Below are 21,402 nucleotides of genomic sequence, written 5' to 3' on the forward strand. Positions count from 1 at the left end.
TTAACTTTTGTCTTCTGAGGGTCCTGGTGCTGAAGGAGCCAAGGCTTAAGTTAACTATCGTCTCTAGAGTGTCCTGGTGTTGAGCCAGGACCTAAGTTTTGTCTCTAGAGGGTTCTGGCACTGACCTGGGACTTCGAGATGAGAGGAGGGAAAGGTAAGGTCACTTACCAAAATAAGGCCTGTGTGTGGTCATTCGAGAGCTCTCGGTGGATGGAAAGGGGTGTGTGGGAATCGTCCTGGGCTCTGGGTTTGGGAAAGGATTCTGAAGCTGCTCAGATCCCCCCTAGGGGAGAGCAAGGTGAATGGGAGAGATTTTCCTAGCCAGCACACCAATGTAAGGAAACTAGTGCAGGCCCGACCACTGGAACACACCAAAGCTAAGCAGAAGCAAATTTATTGTCAGGAATCTGACAGGCTGCCTCTGTGCAGAGAACAGTAGCAGATTTCCTCTGAGCAAAATCTTTCTAAGTCAGAACCTAGGTTATGCATTGGGATAGCTCTTAGTATTGCAGGTAGAGAGCAAGCTTCAAAACCTCAAGAACCACAAAGGGGAGGGGGCAGGAGAGCCAACATACTGTCACCAAGTTCTTGAACTGGCAGCCCCTATATATACTCAGAAAGTAAGTTAAAATCTGTGAGCATTGTGGAGAGGGTGCAGGTGGGTGGGGGTGTTATTCAGCTTCTTTGTGAATAGGCTCTTGCAGGAAGGGGATTGGGGGAACAGGGTGAGATGTCTGAGCAGACTGGGGTCAGTTTGACTTAACTTCTAAATTAGCCATAGTTTATATTAACAGGCTAACAGTATAAGGGTTTTTGTTTGTTTGTTTTTTTGGTTCTGAATTAACAGGATATAAACCTTAGGAACAGAATTACTATACAAATTGGATATAGGCAAGAGAGAGCATTACAAGTAACTGGCTCTCAGTGCAGGGTCTACTGGTCATTGCATGGGATGAAAAAAATGATTCTCATTGGCCTTCAACTTTTCCGAATTGCTCAGAAACGATGACATAATGCTCCCGACGTGCATATTGATTCATAATTTCATTTTAACTTCAGTGCCCATGAGGTTTGGAATAAAAGAAAATCCTATTCATTAACTCAACCCCTGGCCCAGTGAGGGGTTCCCTTATAACATCCATCGCTTTTGGAGTAAGATTTACTTGAGGTTCTTTCCTGACAAATTGTCGTTTTTATTATGGGAAAATTAGAACCTATTGAAGAATATATTCATCTTTGTATTCCCATCATCGAAGGAGAATTCTAAACATTTAACATCAGGTCTTTTGCTGTGTGGCAACTGCATATACGCATCATTTTTCTTTAAAACTCGGGGTCATTTGTTGGGCGTGGGTGGCTTATCGGATCCTCTTTGTGTGTAAACTTTCACCCACGGGTACCCACTCTGGTGAGGCGTGGGAACTCGCAACCGCAGGCAACAGTGAGAAGGGACGGCCCCAGCGGCTGTGCACCACTCAACCGAAGCTTGGGTCTGGCGACCCGGGAACCGGAGGTCCTCGGCGAAGAGACCGAGACCTCCAGGGCTCCCGCGGCACAGCCAAGCGCGCGCGCCACTAGGGAGCCGCACCTGCTACTGCGCAGGCGCCCAAGCTGGAGGGCGGAAGCGGAAGGCTCGACCCGTCGGTGGGAGCCTGAGTGACCGTAGCCATGCGCGGCCTGAAGGAGTCGGGGCCTCGACCCACAGCGACCCCGTGCGGGTGCATAAAGCCAGCCCTGGAGACAGGTAACTTCTAGGAACTGGCGGTGCCGCACTCAGGAGAGGACTCGGCGCAGGCGGCCAATTTCGTGCCTAGAGAGAAACAGAAATGCGCGAGACCGAACTGACGTGCGTCATTGTCCTACTTGTGGCGAAGGCACAGGTCACGTGCTCGGTCGACCACGTGACGTAGCGGAGGCGAGCGGGTGACGTCATCGCGCATGTTCAGTTCTTGTTTCACGGAGTGTACGGTTCACTGATCTTGGCGCGGTGGCCGGAACTGCTACGTGCAGTGTAAGGGCTTTTCTGCCTGCGGAGGTCTCTGTGCAGTGGGGGAGTTAGGCTGTGTCCAGCTGGTGAGGAGGTAGATGCCTTAAGAGAGAGCTTCCTGTGCTCTAGGAAATAGGGAGGGAGAAGGGAAAGTTTGGGGAGAGGAAGCCTGAAAGATAAGCATAAAGTTATGTCTCTTTATTTACCCCTCTTTATGGTGAGTGAAATATTAGTTTTAGAACTAGAGGATGCAAGTGAAAAGAAAGAAAAATAGCCTACTATGACGCAGAGAAAACCACTGTTAATACCTGCTGTCTACCTCCTGTAGTTGTTCTCGTTGCACACACGCTCGGGAAATGAGAGGAAATGCAACCACAGTGTTAATAACTTTGAGAAAAATATGCGGGTCAGGCCTGTAGTCCCAGCTATTGAGAAGGCTTGGGTGGGAGAATACCTTGAGCCCAGGAATTGGAGGCCAGCCTTGGTAATATTGTGAGAACCTGTTTCAAAATATATGCATTCACTCACACACACACACACACAAATAAAATTGTATTGAAATAAAAAAAATATTTCATATACAAAAATCTTTCCATGGCAATTAATTCACTTTTATTGTTTCAGCGATGTACTGTAATGTTATCAGCTGGTTCTCTATTGTTGGACATTTGGGTTATTGCCAGTTTTTATTGTAATTGAAAGATTCTTAAATCTTGAAGTCTATATATGTTCTAACTATTGAACTTAGTAAAATTTCATAGAAGTTGCTGTTACCTGGTCAAAGATTATGCTGATTTAATTTTTTCTTTTTTAACACATTACCAGATTACAAGTCTAACATTTTGGACAGGAACAAGCAAGAACCAAGGCTCAGGGATTCAGAAAATTTAAAGTGTTAAATGGACCAGTGGTGCAGGGAGAGTGGTTTCAGATTGGGGAGAACTTTGAATACCAGGCTAAGAAATATGGAGTTTACCCTGGACTTGGTGGTGCATTTCTGTAATTCTAGCTACTATTGGGGCTGAGGCAGGATGATTGCAAGTGGAGGTCAGCCTTGTCTGTTTCAAAATAAAAAGGTTTGGGGATATAGCTCAGTGGTAGAGTACCTCTGGATTGAATACCTAGCAACACACATATAACATGCATATGCAATATGTATCGTTAGGAGCAAATCTGAGAGGATAACTTCAGTTTGATAAGTTTTAACCAAGTTTATTTGTGTGTGTATGTATGTGCATGTGCGTACACGTGCCAGGGATTGACTCTAGGAACATTTAACCACTGAGCTACATCCCCAGCCCCTTTTTATTTTTAATTTTAAGGCAGGCTTTCACTTATTTGCTTGGGGTTTGAGCTGGCTTTGAACTAGTAATCCTCCTGCCTCAGCCTCCCAAGTCAGTGGGATTACAGGCATGCACCACTGCACATGGCATAAAATCATATTTGAATAGGAAGTGGAAGACCAAATTTAGGTTTCCTTTTTAATCTCAGGGAAAGGAAAGATATGGCATAGGTTAAAAGCAGTCTAGGGCTGGGGCTGTGGTTCAGTGGTAAAGCGCTTGCCTCACATGTGTGAGGCACTGGGTCGATCCTTAGCACCAAAATAAATAAAGATACTGTGTGTTCATCTACAACTAAATAAATATTGAAAAAAAAAGGAGTCTAAAAAGATGGAAGTTGTCCGGGTATGGTGGCACATGCCCGGGTATGGAGCCACATGGTGGCTCGGGAGGCTGATACAGGAGAATCGCAAGTTCACAGCCAGCCTTGGCAATGGCAAGGTGCTACCAACTCACTGAGACTCTATCTGTAAATAAAATACGAAATAGGGCTGGGGATGTGGCTCAGTAGTTGAATGCCCCTGAATTCAATCCCTAGTACATCCCTCCCACAAAAAAAGATGGAAGTTGTTGGCAGTGCATTAGTTCTTGGGATGGATATAGGTATACAGGATTTCATTATAATATTAGGCTTTTTAATTTACATATATGTTGAATATAATGTTATATGTATAAAACAATATGGTTTTTATAAATGAGAAGTAATAGAAGGTACTGTGAGATATAGTCCTAGATCTATATGGTTTTACTGTTGATGCCGATAGGATAGATTTCATGGAAACTGGAAATAAAATGGAGGTCTAGATTGTCTTTGTATCATCTCTTCAAGAAACTTAAGGCTTTCATGAGATGGGGGTATATATAAATTCAGAATGGACTGAGCATGTGGTGTATGCCTATATCCCAGCTACTTGGGGGGCTGAGGCAGGAGGATTGATGGAGCCCAGGAGTTCCAGGATAGCCTGGGCAACATAGTGAGACAAAAACAGAACAAAACAAAACAGAACAAAACCCAGTAAGTTTTAATTTGCATAACACCTGGTGGGGTTTTTAAACTATGAACTAGAGACATTGGAGAAATCATGTTTTCTTACACTTTTTGACTAATGATTTCTTACCTAATTTTCTTCTGCAGGGAATCTATTAACTGAGCCAATAGGCTACTTGGAATCCTGTTTCTTGGCCAAGAATGGTACGCCAAGGCAACCATCCATTTGTAGCCATTCTCGGGCCTGTTTAAGGATTAGAAAGAGCATCTTTAATAATCCTGAACATTCCTTGATGGGCCTAGAACAGTTTTCCCATGTTTGGTAAGTTGTTTTATAGTTTATGGTACTTTGGGCCAGACTTGCCCCTGAGTGAAGTACTCCAGTTGAAGGCAAATTTGGAGTCTGACAATCAGACTACCCTTATTTATTACATGGAATGTTGATACCACATTTGTCCATGTAATTGTTTTCATGGTTTGGACACCTTCAGAAAAGCTTGGAATCTACTACGGGGGTTTATTTCATTTGCCCCTGATTCTAATTGTGATGAATCCCTTCTGTTAAGCTGAAACCTTTGACCTTGATTTTGCCCATGGGTCATTGTGCTGACCTCTAGACCAAGAGTCAGCATACTACAGCCTGTGGACCAAATATTGTCCACTCCTGTTTTCATATGTTAGCTTTGTGAGACCACAGCCTTACTTATCTGTTTATATGTTGTCTGTGGCTATTTACTGTAGCATGCCTGTTTGTTTGCATATGGTGTGTAGCTACTGTTATGCAACACTGTTGTAGTGGCAGCTTTGTGTAGTTGCAACAGTGACTGGTTAGCTTCAAAACCTAAAATATTTACTATCTGACATTTTACAGAAAAAAAAATTACAAATCCTGATGTAGACTCATGAAGTAATTAAGTGTACTTGTCTTAAAAGACAAGAAATCTGCTGGGTATGGTAGTGCTACTGTAATTCCGGTGGTTCAGGAGGCCAAGGCAGGAGGATTGCGAGTTCAAAGCCAGCCTCAGCAACTTAGTGAGGCACTAAGCAGCTCAAAGAGACCCTGTCTCTAAATAAAGTATAAAAAAGGGCTGAGGATGTGTCTCAGTGGTTAAATGCCTCTGGGTTCAATCCCCAGTACCAACAAACAAAAACAAAGACACCAAACAAACAAACAAAAAAACAACAACAAACAGGAAGCCTTAGAAATCTAGATACTACTTGCCATCATTTGGAATTCTTTCTCTGTCTATTCTTCTTCACCCCAACATCAGCAGTCTACATTGGTCTCATTTTACTGGTGGAGATGTGAAGTTTTTTTATTCTGAAATAGGTTATTTTTCATATTTATTTGAGGACATGGGTAGATTAGAAAAACGTGGTATCCTGACATAGTTTGTATGATCTTCTAAGTTGAAAACATAGTTGGTATAAAAGATTCGGGAGTATGTAGAGATTTTTATCTACCACTTCTATTTTTCTCCTTTCTCACTCCTATCCCCCAACACTCTTCAGAGGTTATTATTGTTAACAGTTTGATGTAAGTCCTACCAGACCTATTCTTTTTTTCCTTTTTTAATACACATAGAAGCATAGATAGTCACAGAGTGGGTGTTTGATTTAAAAAATGGAATATGTTTTCCTCACTTAATAGTCTATGTCCTGGAGAACTTTTATGGCAGTACATGCAGATTTACCTTTTTTGCTTTAAAATTGTCTTGTTGCAAAATACGGATCTACCATGTTTTGGTCATTTGACTGTATGGTAGTACTGTGACAAATCCCCTTGGACACATTTTCTTGTGTATTTGTGCATTTTTATCAGTAGGATAACAGAAGTAGATGTATTGGACCAGAGGGTGTGCATATTTATGATTTTGGAGAGCTACTTCGAACATTGCTCTCTAAAATTAATCTTACACTTACACTTCAACAGTCTATGCAAATGACCTTTTTCTTACACCTTCACCAGCACAATATGTTATCAGTATTTTGTATTTTTGCCTGACAGAGGAGAAACAGTATTTTGTTTTATTTAGTGAGACTCATCATCTTTTCATATGTTTTTTAGCTATTTAGAATTGCCTGTTTTTGTTCTTTGCTAAGTGTCCTCTATTGGTTTGTCTTTTTCTTTTTTGGTGCTGGGGATTGAACTCAGGGAAACTTGGCCACTGAGCCCCATCCCCAGCCCTATTTTGTATTTTTATTCAGAGACAGGGTCTCCCTGAGTTGCTTAGCATCTCGCTTTTGCTGAAGCTGGCTTTGAACTCACAATCCTCTTGCCTCAATCTCCGGAGCCACACAAATGTGTGCCACAGTGCCCAGCTATTGGTTTATCCTTTGCTTTGTGATTTTTTTATGTAGTAGTAATTTATATCCCACAGATATGAACCTATTGTATGTAGCTAACATTTTCTGTTAGAATGACATTTTGTAATGCATAAATTTAATGATTTAATGAATTCAAATCTGTTATTGTTTTTCTTCATGGCTTCTTGGTTTTGTGTCTTTTTTAGGAAGATCTGGTCAAGTTATTCAACTATTCTGAGCTTCAATTTCCTCGTCCTTAAATGAGGGATAATTTATACGTCTTATGATTGTTAAGATTATTACATGAAATGGCTATAAAAATGCTGCCTGGCAAATAGCAGGCACTTAGTAATTATTATTTATTCAGGCACGTGACAAATGTCTGTTGTAGTCCTATGGTACGCCAGTCATTGTGTGAGGTATAAAGGATCTAGAGACCCATGACTTTATTCCATCAAGGAAGAGAAGTGGTATTATTTTCTCCTGACTGATTAATTTCATTAAAAACATTCTTTTTGTTAATTTGTGTGAGGGGGTTACATTCCCCCCCCCCCAAATCAGTATGCTCATATTTTACTCAGTGGTTTGGTTTATTTTCAATAGGATCTTGTTTGTTTTTCACAAAAATGGTCATTTGAGCTATAAGGCAAAAGTGCAGCCCCCTAGGCTGAATGGTGCAAAGACTGGTGTGTTTTCCACAAGGAGCCCTCATCGTCCCAACGCCATAGGATTGACCCTGGCCAAGCTGGAAAATGTGGAAGGTAACCCATTTCATTTCTACTTCTTATCTCAAAATATCTTATAAAGCCTGGTGTGGTGGCTCAGGCCTGCAATCCCAGCTTCTCTCTCTCTCTCTCTCACACACACACACACACACACACACACACACGGCTGGGGGTGCAGTTCAGTGGTTAAAGTACCGTCGATTTCAATCCTTGGTGAAAGAAAAAAAAAACTTGTAAAATCACCACAGCATCACTGCTTGCTGCTGTTCACATGAACACTACTGATGTTAAACTCCCGAGAACCCCTAGATGTTGAGGAACAAATGATGTTTGAAAGAAAGTTGCTTTAAAACACTAGGAATTAAACTCTCCTGGGAAGCTCAGAATTTGTTTTTATCACTCATTTATCCAAAAACATTAAATTAGTGGGGCATGGTGGTACACATCTTTAATTCCGGCATCTCTAAAGCCTGAGGTGGGAATAAGACAGGTTTGACACCAGCTCAAAATAAAATGGCTGAATATGTAGCTCTGTGGTTGAGTGCCCCTAGGTTCAGTCCCCAGCACTACAGGAAGAAAAACACATTATTATTTTTTTAATATCTTTATTTTTATTTATTTTTATGTGGTAATGAGGCTTGAATGCAGTGCCTCACATGTGCCAGGCAAGCGCTCTACCTCAGCCCCACATTAATTTTTAAAAGAAAAACTTATAGACTTCATAATCATTAAATTATGTAACCAGATTTTCTCAGACTCGGAATGCAGTAAATACAAAATGATTAAAAATTAATTGGAAAAGCTAATTTTTACTTTAACCAAAATAAAGCAAATATGACTGTTTAAAAAAAATTAATTGGAAACTGGTCATAGTGGCACACACCTACAATCCCAGGATCTTGGGAGGCTGGGGCAGAAGGATTACAATTTTGAGGCCAGCTTCAGCAATTTTGTGAGGACCCTAGCAACTTAGCAAGACCCTGTCTCAAAATACAAAATAAAAATAAAAAGGACTGGGGATATAGATAGTGGCTGAGCACCCCTGGCTTAAATCCCTAGTACCAATAAAAAATTGGACACATTCAAATGTAACTCATGGTAACTGGTCATACTTGCAGACCTAGTAGGCACAGAGTGGTGGTTTATCACTTCTTCCTTGAGGCCTTGAGAACAAGGACATCATGGCTGCAGCACAGCCATCAGCTCTGCTATGCGGCAGGGCCTGGGCTGAATCACACTGAAGTATCGAATATCTGGTGGACTGTGGAAGTGTCTATGATGTAGGCAGAAGATGAAGTGCCTGTGTGCCACCATGACCAGTTTCCAATTAATTTTTTTAAACAGTCATATTTGCTTCTACAGGATTGGTTTTAACTATGTGTTCCCATATAACCTCTAACAGTTTTAAAGATCTTCACATTCTTAAATCACTCAGACCTGGTAAATATGATGTAGGCAGAAGATGAAACAGCAGATAGACTAGGAGCCAGAAGACCATTCTGAGCTTTGACATTCATAAAATGGGCAAAGGAGAAGAACCTGTCCTCTGTCTGGCTCCACAAGATTTTTTTTTTAAAACCATCTTTGAGACAAAAGCTACGAGAGTCCTTTTTTGGCTATTGATCACTAAATAAATAAGAGTGTTTATTTTGCTCATTTTTTTCCCCAGAACTTAGAATTCCTTTGCTGGATTATACTCAACCAGGCAGGTTTTGGGTAGATTTTCAAGGAAATCTGGTAGGTGATCCACCTTGAATTTTATGATGGTTTACCAAAGTGGGTAATAGTGTTGGCGAAAGGCCAAACCCAAGACCCAGTGAAGGGTTGTGGCTGACGCTCCCCATAACAGAAGATAGATTCCTAAGAGAAAGCATGATAAATTTATTAATGTACACAGGGAAAAATCACAGCATGGGAGTCATACACAGAACAAGTCTTCATGAACTCCTACCTATGCCTTTCTTTCTCCTGCAGGCATTGTTAGTCATAATTCATCATTTATAATGTCCAAAGTCATCTTTTAAAAGTTTCAGGCTTATTCATAGTAAGCATGTTTTAGAAACCAGAGTCCATATATAGTCATGTTTTTTTTAATATTTATTTTTTTAGATGTAGATGGACACAATGCCTTTATTTTTATGTGGTGCTGAGGATCGAACCTGGGTCCCACCCGTGCTAGGCGAGTGCTCTACCGTTGAGCCACAATCCCAGCCCCTCATGTTTTTCTTAAATGGAGACAGAATCAAAATGATCCCATGCATTTTTTTTTTAAGTTCTTTTTCAGACAGTTACTAAGACACTATTAGTAGCAGGAAGTGAACAATAGCTGTCTTAGGACAACAGGAGACTTATTATTAATTTTGGTAATAGTGGCTTATTTGCATCCTACTTCCTTAAGTCTTGATGAATATATTTCTATTGCTGTGTAACAAATTACCAAAGATGTACCAGTTTAAGTAGCACATATTTATGATGTATTTGAAACATTGCTATCTTTTTGTAGGTCAGGAGGACACCTTAGCTGGGTCCTCTGCTTTGGATCTCCCAGGAGTACAGTTAAGTTCTTAGCTGGGATGAATTCTTATCTGGAGGCTTGACTGTGGAAGAATCTACATCTAGACTCATTGAGGTTGTTGGCAAAATTCATTTCCTTGTAATGTACGACTGAGGTCCTGAATTTTTTGCTGGTTATAGGCTGGAGACTATGCTCATCTCTAAAGGCTGCCCACATTTCTTAGAGGCAGCTTGTAGTTTTTTGCCACATGGACTTTCCCAACATGCCTGCTTATTTTGTCAAGCTGCAGAGAGTCCTTCAAGTGAGTCCACCAGCAATCAGGAATCTTGTAGGAAAACGGAGATACTGGAAGGTAGTCCAGCTCTTTTGTTACATTCTGTTGGTCAGAATCAAGATACAGTCAAGAGGAGGGTTACACAAGGACCTAAGCACATGGATGTGGGGGTCCTGGGGGCCACTTAAAGTCTGTTTGTCACAATGGAAACCCTCCTTGGACCATCAGTGATATATTGAGGAATGTAATGTGCCTGGAACAGCTGTAAGCACCAATCCTGCAAAGATGGGTCAATGCCAGCCCATGCTCAAGGGGCCTGCTTTCTGTCTAGGGATAGACTCCAAGCAAGTCATTGCCACTCTGTGTAAAAAGGGCTCTAGTAGAGATTTTGCTTATGTCTGGGAGTTCCAAAAAGGTTTGCAGACATGTTCTGTGAGAGCCTTGAAGAGCAGGTAGGATTTTGGCAGGTAAAGTAAAAGATGGGTTTTCAGGTAGAAAAGAAGTGTATGTAGATGGAAGGTGTTAAGAACCTGGTGTGGGTGAGCCCAGTGAGGTCCAAGAAGACCACGTGGGAGAGAATTGGGGCTTAATCATATCCTCCAATTATTTGCATTGTTCTTCCCTGTGAATATATTTTGTAACATTTTTAGTTTCAGATGAACACAACACCTTTATTTTATTTATTTATTTTTATGTGCTGCTGAGGATCAAACCCAATGCCTCACACGTGCTAGGTGAGCACTCTCCCACTTGAGCCACAACCCCAGCCCTGGCTGTGAATATTTTTTAAGAGTATTTTTTCACTTTACAGGTGGAGCTGTTTACCTGTCTGGAATTGATATGATACATGGCACACCTGTACTGGACATAAAGCCCTACATAGCTGATTATGACTCGCCACAGAATTTGATGGAGCCTTTAGTGGACTTTAATTTACAGACTAACCAACCTAAGCCAAAAACTGTGTTCCAGTGTGAAGGCAAGAATGACAGCTATGACCAGCGACAGCTCTCAGGGTACAGTGACTCTCAGCCCCATTGCAGCACTGAGGAGAAACCTACATGTCCTGAAGACAGAACTTCCAAAGAAAGCTACCCGAGATGTGACAGCACAGCGGAAGGCCAGGAGACCTTGCGTACGCACAGAGAAAGAGCAACGGATTTTGGTTTGGAATCAAGAAATGATCAGAGTCCTAGTGTGGCCAAAGAACAGATTGTCCTGTGTGGCCTGGAAAATAGCTGTCCAGAGGAAGGTACAGATGAGGAGCCAAGGAGTGAGGAAGGAGCAGCGGAAGGAGCAGCGATTCTGCAAGGGAGCAGTGTTGATATGCAGCCCGTGCCTCCTCTCTGCGGGGCCAGGAGGGCTGATAGAGCTCCCCACAGTGTGGTTCCTGCCTGGGTGAGAGAGGCCCCTGTGGCCCCTTTACAAGTGCGGTTTACTCCTCATGCTGAGAAGGAGCTGGGGCAGCTCAGTTCAGGAGGTGAACCAGGTACCCTCAGTTTCTTGTTTCTGAATGAGAGATGAGCTTTCATTTACTATCAGACATAGCCAGGTTTGGTATTTCCGGGCAAGTATATGAAGTATTTGTAGTATAACTGATTTTTAAGAAACAGGAGTATATATATTTGGGCAACACTAGTGTATAACGACTTTTGTTTGACCCCTGTGTGGTCAGTATAGTTAGTTCCAGACAGGCATTCAGTTCAGTTTTTACAGAGTGGCTGCTGTCCCATGAGGCAGCTGTGATTTACAGCCCTTGTCTTCCTGTTACAGTCATTCTTTGCCTTTGCAAACGTCATTCAGAAGCTGAACTGTATTCATTTCATACTTAGGTACACCAAGTTTCTTCTCTGTTTTATTGCCTGACTAGAGAGATGTTGCATTTTGTTCTGTAAACTGTTAGATCAGCCATCAGCACAGAGGACTTCAGGAGCCCACAGTGAGAGGGGAAGAGAATTTGCCCCCACAAAGTCCCAGCCCTAGAGGCATGTACTTTTCTGAGGGAACAGGATTTTTTTTGTTTTGTTTTGTTTTTGAAGATAACCTCAACATTTTATTATCTTCGTAACAAAACAAACAAAACAATGAAGCTTAGAACTGGATCACTTGGCCCTTTCTGTTCTTATCTGAAATATGGAATGCTTCACGAATTTGCTTATCATCCTGTTCAGGGGCCATGCTAATCTCTGTATTGTTCCAATTTTAGTATATGTGCTGCCAAAGCAAGCACACAGGGTGCTTTTTTGGAGTCCATTCGACACATGGTTCTTAACACATGTTATTTGGTTTCACCAGCCCACGCAGATCCCAGGTTGCAATCTAGAATGAAGGAAGGGATTATTCAGAAGTAGGAGCAGTGATGCCAGTAAGAAGTAGCCTCTTGTCAAGAAGATGTCAGATTCCAAAAAGGTAGAAATCTGTTTGTTGTGTTATATCACAGTAAAGACCCAACATAGTCTTGTAAAGAAGGAAATACATTCATTGATTCTCCAGTCATTGACTGAACTTCTAGGCACGAGGCACTGCCCTTGGTCCTTGGAATATATCAAATGAACAAAAAAGATTAAGGACTAATTAGAACAAATAAATTAATTAATTTAAAAAAAGATAAAGGCAATCCCTGCCTTCATAGAACTTGAGAAGCAAACTAAAAGCATATTGTACAAAACAGAAAGATGTTATATAGAAAGGCTGATGCTAGAAGGCTATAATGGTTATAGGAAAATGTAAAAAAGAATAGAGCAGGGTCAGGTTGTGATGATTTTAAATAAGGGGCCAGAGTAGTTCTCACTGAAAAGGTGCATATGAGCAGAGGCCAAAGAGGTGTAAGCCAGCCTTCCAGGGAGAGGTTGTGCCAGCCCGTGGGACAGCCAGTGCACAGCCTTACAGTGGAAGGCGTGTGGCGTGTGTGAGGCCATATGGCAGAGTGGACTGAGACGGGCAGAATGGAGAAGCTGAGGTAAGAGAGGCTGCAGGGACGGTCTGCAGGCACATGGGTTCCAGGGAACGTTATAAGGACTGAAGTTTTATCTTGGGAGAGGTTAAAGGCAGAGGAACTTGGTCTCAGTATTCCAGAGAGTAGAGCTTTATTCTTAACCAAAGCTTTTGATTTTAAAATTGATATATTTTTTTGAAAGTTTTGCTGGGGTCAGATCACTGCCCAATTGGTAATAAGAGATTTCTGGGATGTCAGTGGCAGGCCGGAGCTCCTGAATCAGGTAATGAAGCCTTTCATTCCATATTCAGAAAATAAAGGCTTAAACAACCACAGACATTAGTTTCCCCAGCTTTACAAAGAGGGAGAGAAGGAAGAGGATAGGAAAATGTTTGGAACTGAGCCTGAAAGAAGTCCTCTTAATTGGAAAAGTCTCAAAATTGGGGCTGATGAACTGGGGTTGTGGCCCAGTGGTAGAGCGCTTGCCTAGCATGTGTGGGGTATTGGGTCCAATCCTCAGCACCACATAAAAATAAATAAATAAAATAAAGGCATAAAAAAACCTTGGGGCTGGTGACAAGTGTCCTAACCAACTCTGGAGATTTCCCTGTTTCTTCCTGCCCAGGCCAGAGCCAGCGACAGGGTAGCACCCCTTTCTCTGGAGGAGGCAGCAGGTGTCCTCCACCTCTGGAGACGGCGGCCTGTGGGTGTGAGCAGTGGGCCTCTTGAGAGCTGTGCTCTCTCCTTTTCCCCTAGAGCTTTATTCTTAACCAAAGCTTTTCATTTTAAAATTGATACATGTTTTGAAAGTTTCCTTCATCACTGTATACAGTTGCTGGGGGGAGGAAGGCTGGAAAAGGATCTTGGGTTGGAGCAGAGGAGGGCTGCCTGGGAGGCACTTTGCTACACTGCCCCTTGTCGAGTGCCACCTACTGTGGAAAGTTCTCTTTTTCAAGTTATCATGCAGTGTATTTAAGGGGTTTCAAATCCGCCTTATTGATAAAAACGTGGTTAAAAAGAGAAATTACGCAATAAAACAGAGACTGATGGATAGCAAGCAGCAGGGTTCAAGCTGCTAGGAAACAAGACATGGCCTAAGGATGTTCAGCACCTGGAGGGTGAGCTGTTGAAAGGGGTGGGACCTGGTGCTAGCACAGAGTTCTGGGCAGAGCTCGTGGGGCTCAGGGAGGGGGGAGTGTGAATTGGGTTTGAGGGCAGAAGATGTGGGAAGGCTTCTTGGAGGACATTGTCTCTAATCTGTTTGGAGTGAGGGAATCGCAAGCCAGGAATGGAGGGCAGGGCACTCACGCCAGGTTGGCCAGACAAATGCTCCTGCAGCATTGGTGTGGAGGACTGTGATGAAGTCTTTCACAGGTGGCCCTCACAGTTATTTGATGTGCCATGCAGCTGGGAATGCAGCTCTGTAGTAGAGCACTTGCCTAGCATGTGAGGCCCTGGGTTCAGTCCCTAGCACTGCTAGAAAAATAAGTTAATGATCTTCTGAGCCTTGCAAGGAATCTTATGACTATAATTGGTCCTTGTTTTTTCATTAAACTTGTATTTCATGGATGGGAAGGATGGCAAATTCGAGGCCAGCCTCAGCAACTTAGTAAGGCCCTTAGCAACTTAGTGAGACTCTATCTCAAAACAACTTTTAAAAAGGGATGTAGCTCAGTGGTAAAACACCCTGGGTTAATATCCAGTACCAGGAAACAACAAAATTGAATCCACTCTATGAGGGACAAAGATCCACTGCCCTTCCAGGTGCTAGTTTGAGGAGGAATGGCTTTCATTTGGATGTTTTCATTTAAGTTTGTAGATATTTTATTTTAAAAAAAAACATACACACACACACACACACACATGAAATATTTATTTTTTAGTTGTAGTTGGACACAGTACCTTTATTTTGTTTATTTATTTTATGTGGTGCCAAGGATTGAACCTGATACCTCACACATGCTAGGCAAGCACTCTAACACTGGGCCACAACCCTAGCCCCAAATTTATATATATTTAAAAAGATATTAACTAGGGAGGTTTTGCCATTTAGAGGTAAGTATTGGCTTACTTGAAATATGTCCTTGGACAGCTTCCTTGAGATGCGTTGAACTATCTCAGTGTATCTGTTTCACTTTTGTCCTAGAACTCTCTCCTGTCTCTGTTCCTTCGGGACATGTAACTATGGGGCTATGATCCCCAGCCCTCTCATTCCTGTTGGCTAGTATCAGAGATATATATGAGTTTAGTTCACTCTCTTGTGGCTTTTTGGCTTTTTGAGAATACTGGGACTGTTTTTTTTTTTTTAAACTATGTCTCTGTTTTAAGAGAAAAATTACAAAGATTCAAAGTCTACATTGAGTGTAGAAAAAGTGCCATTTTGATTGACACAAAATAAAACTAACGCCGCCTACTTAGAAGTCTAATGAAATATGCTGCCATGTTTTTTTGTTGTTGTTCAGTAAAATAAAAATTGGGGAGTACACAAATTAAATCTAATGACAGTATGTGCTGCTTAAAGGTGAAACTCTCTGTATGATGGAATAGGTCCAAACCTTGTTCCTTTCAGGAATCCACCACATTCCATATTGAAGCTTACTGTCGTGAAATTTGACCTGTGTAATTTTGAGCATTAAGTTGTGCTCTCCTCATTGCAGGTGTGGATCAGCCGTCTTTTAGGTATTTTCAGTCAGCAGAGGAAGCGAGGCATGCGATTGAGGCCGTGCTGGCAGCTGATCCTCGGTCCGTGTATCGCCGCAAGCTCTGCCAGGACCGCCTTTTCTACTTCACTGTAGACATAGCACACGTCACTTGCTGGTTTGGGGATGGCTTTGCAGAAGTTCTAAAGATCAAGCCATTTCTTAGCCCCTGCAGCTGACTGCCCTGCAGAGCCCTTGGTGTCCCTGGGATCTTAAGCTTCCATCGTGGTTGAGACAGTCCCATTGACCTCTGCATGTGACTTCTGGGTTTTCTGTTCAAGCTGATATTGTGTCTTCTTTGCAGAAAGAAGCAATACTTTGTGCTCTGTTTGATTGGTAATGTTCAAAATATTTATTTGGAAAAACATTAATACATTTAACTGGGAGATATAAAATATGGAGTAATCACCAGATGCTTTTTGACCTGCCGATATTGAAGAATCCAAAGGTGATACTGTCTCACTGTTTTTATAAAGAAGCTTGTAGTTCTTTGCATTTGATCAGATGAGGCAGAGATCATTCTAGTGGAGGTTTTCAAGTTAGAATTGATCTGTTGCACAGTTCACATGGGTTTTCCTGTCTGGAAGAGCCTGACCTCTCTCTCAAATTGAGTTATAGCATCTTTTTTTTTTCACCATTTTATTTAAAATTTTTTTTTAATTGTTGATGGACCTTTATTTTATTCATTTATTTATATGTGATGCTGAGAATCGAACCCAGTGCCTCACACATGTGAGGCAAGTGCTCTACCACTGAGCCACAACCCCAGCCCAAATTATAGCATCTTAAGAAGCTAACACATAAAAAACAAGTGAGTATAGAGAGTTTTAGAGATTAAACCTCTGTATTTCAGAGACTTTTTGACAGATACACACACATGTATATATTTAATCCTGATTCCAAAATAAAGACTCTGATATTTCTTTGGCTGTTCTTAATATCAGGAAAGAAAATCACCAGCGAGGCATGGTGGTGCATGCCTATAATCCCAGAGGCCAGAAGACTGGAAGATAGCAAGTTCAAAGCCAGCCTCAGCAACATGGCAAGGCCCTCAGCAACTTATCGAGACCTTGTCTCAAAAAATAAAAAGGGCTGAGGGTGTGGCTCTGTGGTTAAGCATCCCTGGGTTTAATCCCCTGTACCGAAAAGAGAGAAATCACCACCCAGAGCTCAAGAAAGAAATCTTAACTGGTTTCTTTCTTTTTTCTTTTTTTTTTTTTTAAGTTGTCGATGAACCTTTATTTTATTCATTTACTTATATGTGATGCTGAGAATCGAACCCAGTGCCTCACACATGCCAGGCAAATGCGCTACCACTGAGCTACAATCTCAGCCCTACTGGTTTATTTCTTACTTATTTTGTGACTACTTGTTGAGAAGCTACCATGGGGTTTTGGTGATAAAATGAGATAGATGAATAAAATGCAGTTATGTTGCAAGTTATGGTTTGTGGAGGAAGTAATATATAAGCAAATTATCGTATTAGTTTGTTAAGTACAGTAATTAAGTCTGTACACAGTTCCTGTACCACATAGGAAGGAGGTGTAGGAACGTATTGTCTGTTGGTGATTTAACATGGTGATCCCAGATAACTGAAGATTTACGATCAGTGTAGCCAAATTATAGACACCTGTTAACCTGACCGACTTTCCTAATCACAACTGTAAATCTTGAAGCTGATTGGTCATGGTTTTGAAATGAATGCTGCTGCCTGTGGATGCTTGTGCAGTCATCTGTGGCTGATGACGCTGCACTCCTGAGCCCACTGACTTGTAGCTGTTGTCTTTGATTTTACTTAGACTGTCTTGGGAAAGTATCTTAAATTTGATTTTTTTAAGCTTTGTGTTTTGAAATAATTATAGGTTCCCAGAAAGTTGCAAAAATAGTACAGAGATCCTCTGTGGCCTCCACCTAGCTTCTTCCAATGGTAGCATCTTACATAACTCTAGTATAGTATTAAAGCTAGGAAAACTATAGGCCGTCCTATAGTTTTATTTGGATGTCTTTTCTCATAAAAATCATTTTGAAAGATTGGCTTGAAGAAAGATGGGTTGAAGCTCGAGGTGTTGATGTTTAATAGGGAATAATAACACTGGGGATGATACCAACCAACCTTCTGATAAGAGAACTGTTTAATCGTTTGGGGTTTTATTAAATGTTCTGAGGATTTTAGAACTAAAAAGAGTCTTAAGTAGAATCCAGCTCAGTTTTCTGCCTGTTCCTGAGTCTCTTCCTCAGCACTCAGTGTTGACCTTCCAGCCCCTGTGTAAGCACCCTCAGGGAACAGGCCTTTCCCATCCCTGTGCAGCTCATTCTGTTTGGACAGTGCTCATTATTAAAATTTTCTTCAAATCTGCTTTCTGTTAACTCCGTCCAGGTAGGGCCACATAGAAGAGGACTGTAGCCCTCCCAAGTTTCCTGTCAGATCATGCCTAAGTTGAGCACCCTCTTTTCTTCTGTTTCTCACATAACATGACCTCAAACCTCTCCCCTCTCCCAGTCCTTTTTCATTGTGAGCTTTTGTCCCTGTGGGTGTACACTTCAAGTATTCTTCTGTGAGGAAATGTGGGTCTCTAGTTGTCAGTTTCCATCTGAGAAAGAGAAGTAGGTCAAAGCACAGTCTGAAATGAGCGTATTCCTTTTTGTCTTGGAAACTTTTTTAAAAGAACAAGAAAGGGAAACACTTTTCTACTAGGCATAAATGACACCCGCCTAATTTTCAGCCTTTGCTCCTTAGAACCTGTAGGGGGAGCCCTTGATAGTGGATTTGTTTCACTAGCTTGATGGTAAGCAGAATTTCAAGGCATTCAGGTAACTTTGGTGTGGCATACTTTTCCAGCTTTCAAGAGCAGTAATTTCTGACCCATTTCAACATATAGGAAGTGATTGGAAGGTGAATGGCATTTATTAAATTTTTCTTAAATTGCAACTCCATTTAAGGGTGGGATGGATCCTTCCAGCAGGTGGAGCTGTGCACAACAAGGCAGACTTACTTATCCAAGCGTGCTTGTGTGTGAGGCCTTCACTCGGCCTGTGTGTTTGTGACTTTTTTTTTTTTTTTTTGGAGAGAGGAAAATGAAGTTGAAGACATGAATCAAGCTCTTGTTGGTAGTTTCCTTTTTATGATATGGTACCCAAAAAGGCAGATGAGGACTCAATATTAATGAAGTCTGCATTGATTGCTCATCTCTGTCATGTCATTGGCACTGAGCCAGGGGCTTTTTACGCATCAATGGAGGTTAAGTAATGTGCTCAAGGTCACATAGATGGCCATACAGATGGTCATCATGTAGCTAGGATTTCGGCTCTCCTGGTCTGCCCAGAGTGCTTCTTTCTCCACTGGGCTCCATCACCTCCCCCAGTACAGGTGCAGATCCTTAGCAAACTGTGCTGGTTTATTTGAGGGTCAGCAGTTCTGAATGCGTAAGCCTAGGACACTTGACTCAGCAGAGTGTTGTTCTTGGAAATCCAACCACTGAAGGAAGAACAGAGATGAAGAAGGGCAGGAAAGCCCATCCTTGCCAAATGTGCGTGGAGTCTCATGGGAAGTTGGAAGAGCACTGCGTTTGGCCTTGAAAACTTCAAGTGCTGTTTTCTGCTCTACCATCTTCCTGTTGCGTGACCCTGAGAAAGTCACTGCATCCAGTCTCCAATTCTGGGACCTTATAAGGATAATGCTTAGGAAGGTATCTTCTAATAACTTCAATGGTCTGTAAACTTAGGTAATATTTTTATTGAGCCTACATTGATACCCCCTTTTAAAATAGAACACATTATATTTCTACTTATAATTAAGCCAGTTAATTGCATTATCAATGTCCTCTTTAATTTTTTAGGGTATTTAAAATGACTAAATCATATTAATTATATTTTTTGGTACTGGGTATTGAACCCAGAACTACATCCCCAGTCCTTTTTATTTTTTGAGACAGGGTCTCACTAAGTAGCTAAGGACCTGACTTGGTTGCTGAGGCTGGCCTCAAACCTTCAATCTTCCTGCCTCAGCCTCCTGAATCACTGGGATTATAGGTCTATACCACTGTGCCTGGCTATTTCTAGCAATTTTTGATTTATGAATCCTTATGCCATGTTAGTTAAGGTGTAAAAATTTATGCATGTTATATCAACTGTGAGATTCATACACATCTTTCTGTGGTAAAGACTGGGACTGGCCTATATTATATCCTTTTTGTACTGCTTTTGTTGGGTTTTGGTAACAAGGTTTTGCTGGTCTCATAAGACAGATATATCTTCATTTTTATTTTCTCTGGAAGACTATATAACATATAACAAATTTAAAAAAGAGGATTACAGCCAGGCACAGGGATGTATACTGTATATCCCATTAGAATTTGAAAGATGCCTTTTGTAGATAGAACTTGCTGGAGAAACCATGTGAACCTGTTGTCTTCTTTATGGAAAGACTTTTATTGCATTCCATAAACAAATTCAATTCAATTTCTAATTATGTTTTCTTGCCAGAAATTTTTTTTTTCTTGCTTCAGCTTCTGACCTGTGTTGTTGCCGAGAGTCAGTTGTACTCCTGAGAGTGACACCCTCTCCAGGCCTCTGCTCTGTCTTGCCTGACTGGATAGCAGACTTTAGGGAATTTAAAGATCTCTAAATACAATGTATACATGGCTTTTAAAAAAATTTCTTTTACAGAAATATTTTTTAAAAATACTTTTTAACAAGCCATATGATGTTTTGTTAAGGGCAATATCACAGAGTGCTCCCACTTTAAGATTTATTTAACATTATGCCAGATGCCCAAGGTAGCTTCTTTCTTGGGTTTCCTTTCTGAGGTTATTCAGTCACCAGCTCCATGCCTTTTTCACATGATAATCCTTTTGCTTTCTCTTCCTCTTCCTTTCCTGATTCTAGCCCAGGTATTTTTTTGTAATATTTATTTTTTTTGTAAGTGGACATAATATCTTTATTTTATTTTTATGTGGTACTGAGGATCGAACTCAGTGCCTCACGCATGCTAGGTAAGCACTCTACCACTGATCTACAGCCCCAGCCCAATCTAGCCCAGGTATTGGAGGAACTCTTCTGCATTTCTTTTATAAGAAAGTTAAATTGCAATCATGATTTGAGATTATTAAAGCAAGCTCGACCTCTGTGACAAGAGAAGAGGTAAGTTGTCAGTTTTAAAGCTCATTTATTTATAATAAAGATCTTTTTAAAAATATGTGTATATTTTTAGTTGTTGATATACCTTTATTGTATTCATTTATTTTTATGTGGTGCTGAGGATTGAACCCAGTGCCTGCAAGCTGTAGAAAAAGACTTTTCAATGCCCCTGGTACAAAACTCAAGTGACATAAACTCTCTTTTTTGGTGGAGGGGACTGCTTAGTATGTGAATTCACCATGTCAGCCAGTCACAATTGAGTCAGTGTGTTTATGCTGTGCTTCCAAAAAGGCTGGAGTGGAGGAGAAACCTTATCAACCTCTTCTGTCTCCTCAATAACGAGGTTGCAACTTTACTAGATTCTTTACTATTGTGTGTAATTCTTCCCAACTCCAGATATATAAAATATTTTTTATTCCATGTTAATTTTTATTTTAAAAATCACACATTAAACACTGAAAAATGTGAAATAATTCTTCACAATTGGTCTTTTACA

At 41.2% G+C, this 21,402-nt stretch overlaps 1 protein-coding gene and 1 non-coding gene across 4 annotated transcripts; one reads left to right on the forward strand and one right to left on the reverse strand.

Annotated features, from left to right (window-relative positions):
• The first annotated feature begins 1,590 nt into the window (after positions 1–1,590).
• On the forward strand, positions 1,591–16,693 carry Trmo (tRNA methyltransferase O). 3 transcript variants are annotated; one of them, XR_006854602.2, is made up of 6 exons: positions 1,591–1,744; positions 4,463–4,637; positions 7,226–7,383; positions 10,948–11,625; positions 12,432–12,545; positions 15,729–15,822. XR_006854602.2 is itself a non-coding variant. In XM_046457439.2 (5 exons), exons 1-5 carry the CDS (start codon positions 1,669–1,671, stop codon positions 15,947–15,949), a joined length of 1,308 nt encoding a protein of 435 aa, XP_046313395.1. In that variant the 5' UTR covers positions 1,591–1,668; the 3' UTR covers positions 15,950–16,693. The 3 variants fall into 3 exon arrangements, 2 of the variants coding, with proteins under 2 accessions (XP_046313395.1, XP_046313397.1); XM_046457439.2 differs by lacking the exon at positions 12,432–12,545 and having other exon boundaries at positions 15,729–16,693; XM_046457441.2 differs by lacking the exons at positions 1,591–1,744; positions 12,432–12,545 and adding an exon at positions 1,770–2,011 and having other exon boundaries at positions 15,729–16,693.
• LOC124101460 (U6 spliceosomal RNA) lies at positions 12,264–12,366 on the reverse strand. The gene has a single exon (XR_006854611.1). It is a non-coding gene; the product is annotated as a U6 spliceosomal RNA (small nuclear RNA).
• Positions 16,694–21,402: the final 4,709 nt, after the last annotated feature.

The sequence above is a fragment of the Marmota monax genome, unplaced genomic scaffold (genome assembly GCF_021218885.2).
Source record: "Marmota monax isolate L192 unplaced genomic scaffold, Marmota_monax_Labrador192_F-V1.1 WCK01_AAM20220418_F8-fsc00069, whole genome shotgun sequence".
Lineage (NCBI taxonomy): Eukaryota > Metazoa > Chordata > Mammalia > Rodentia > Sciuridae > Marmota > Marmota monax.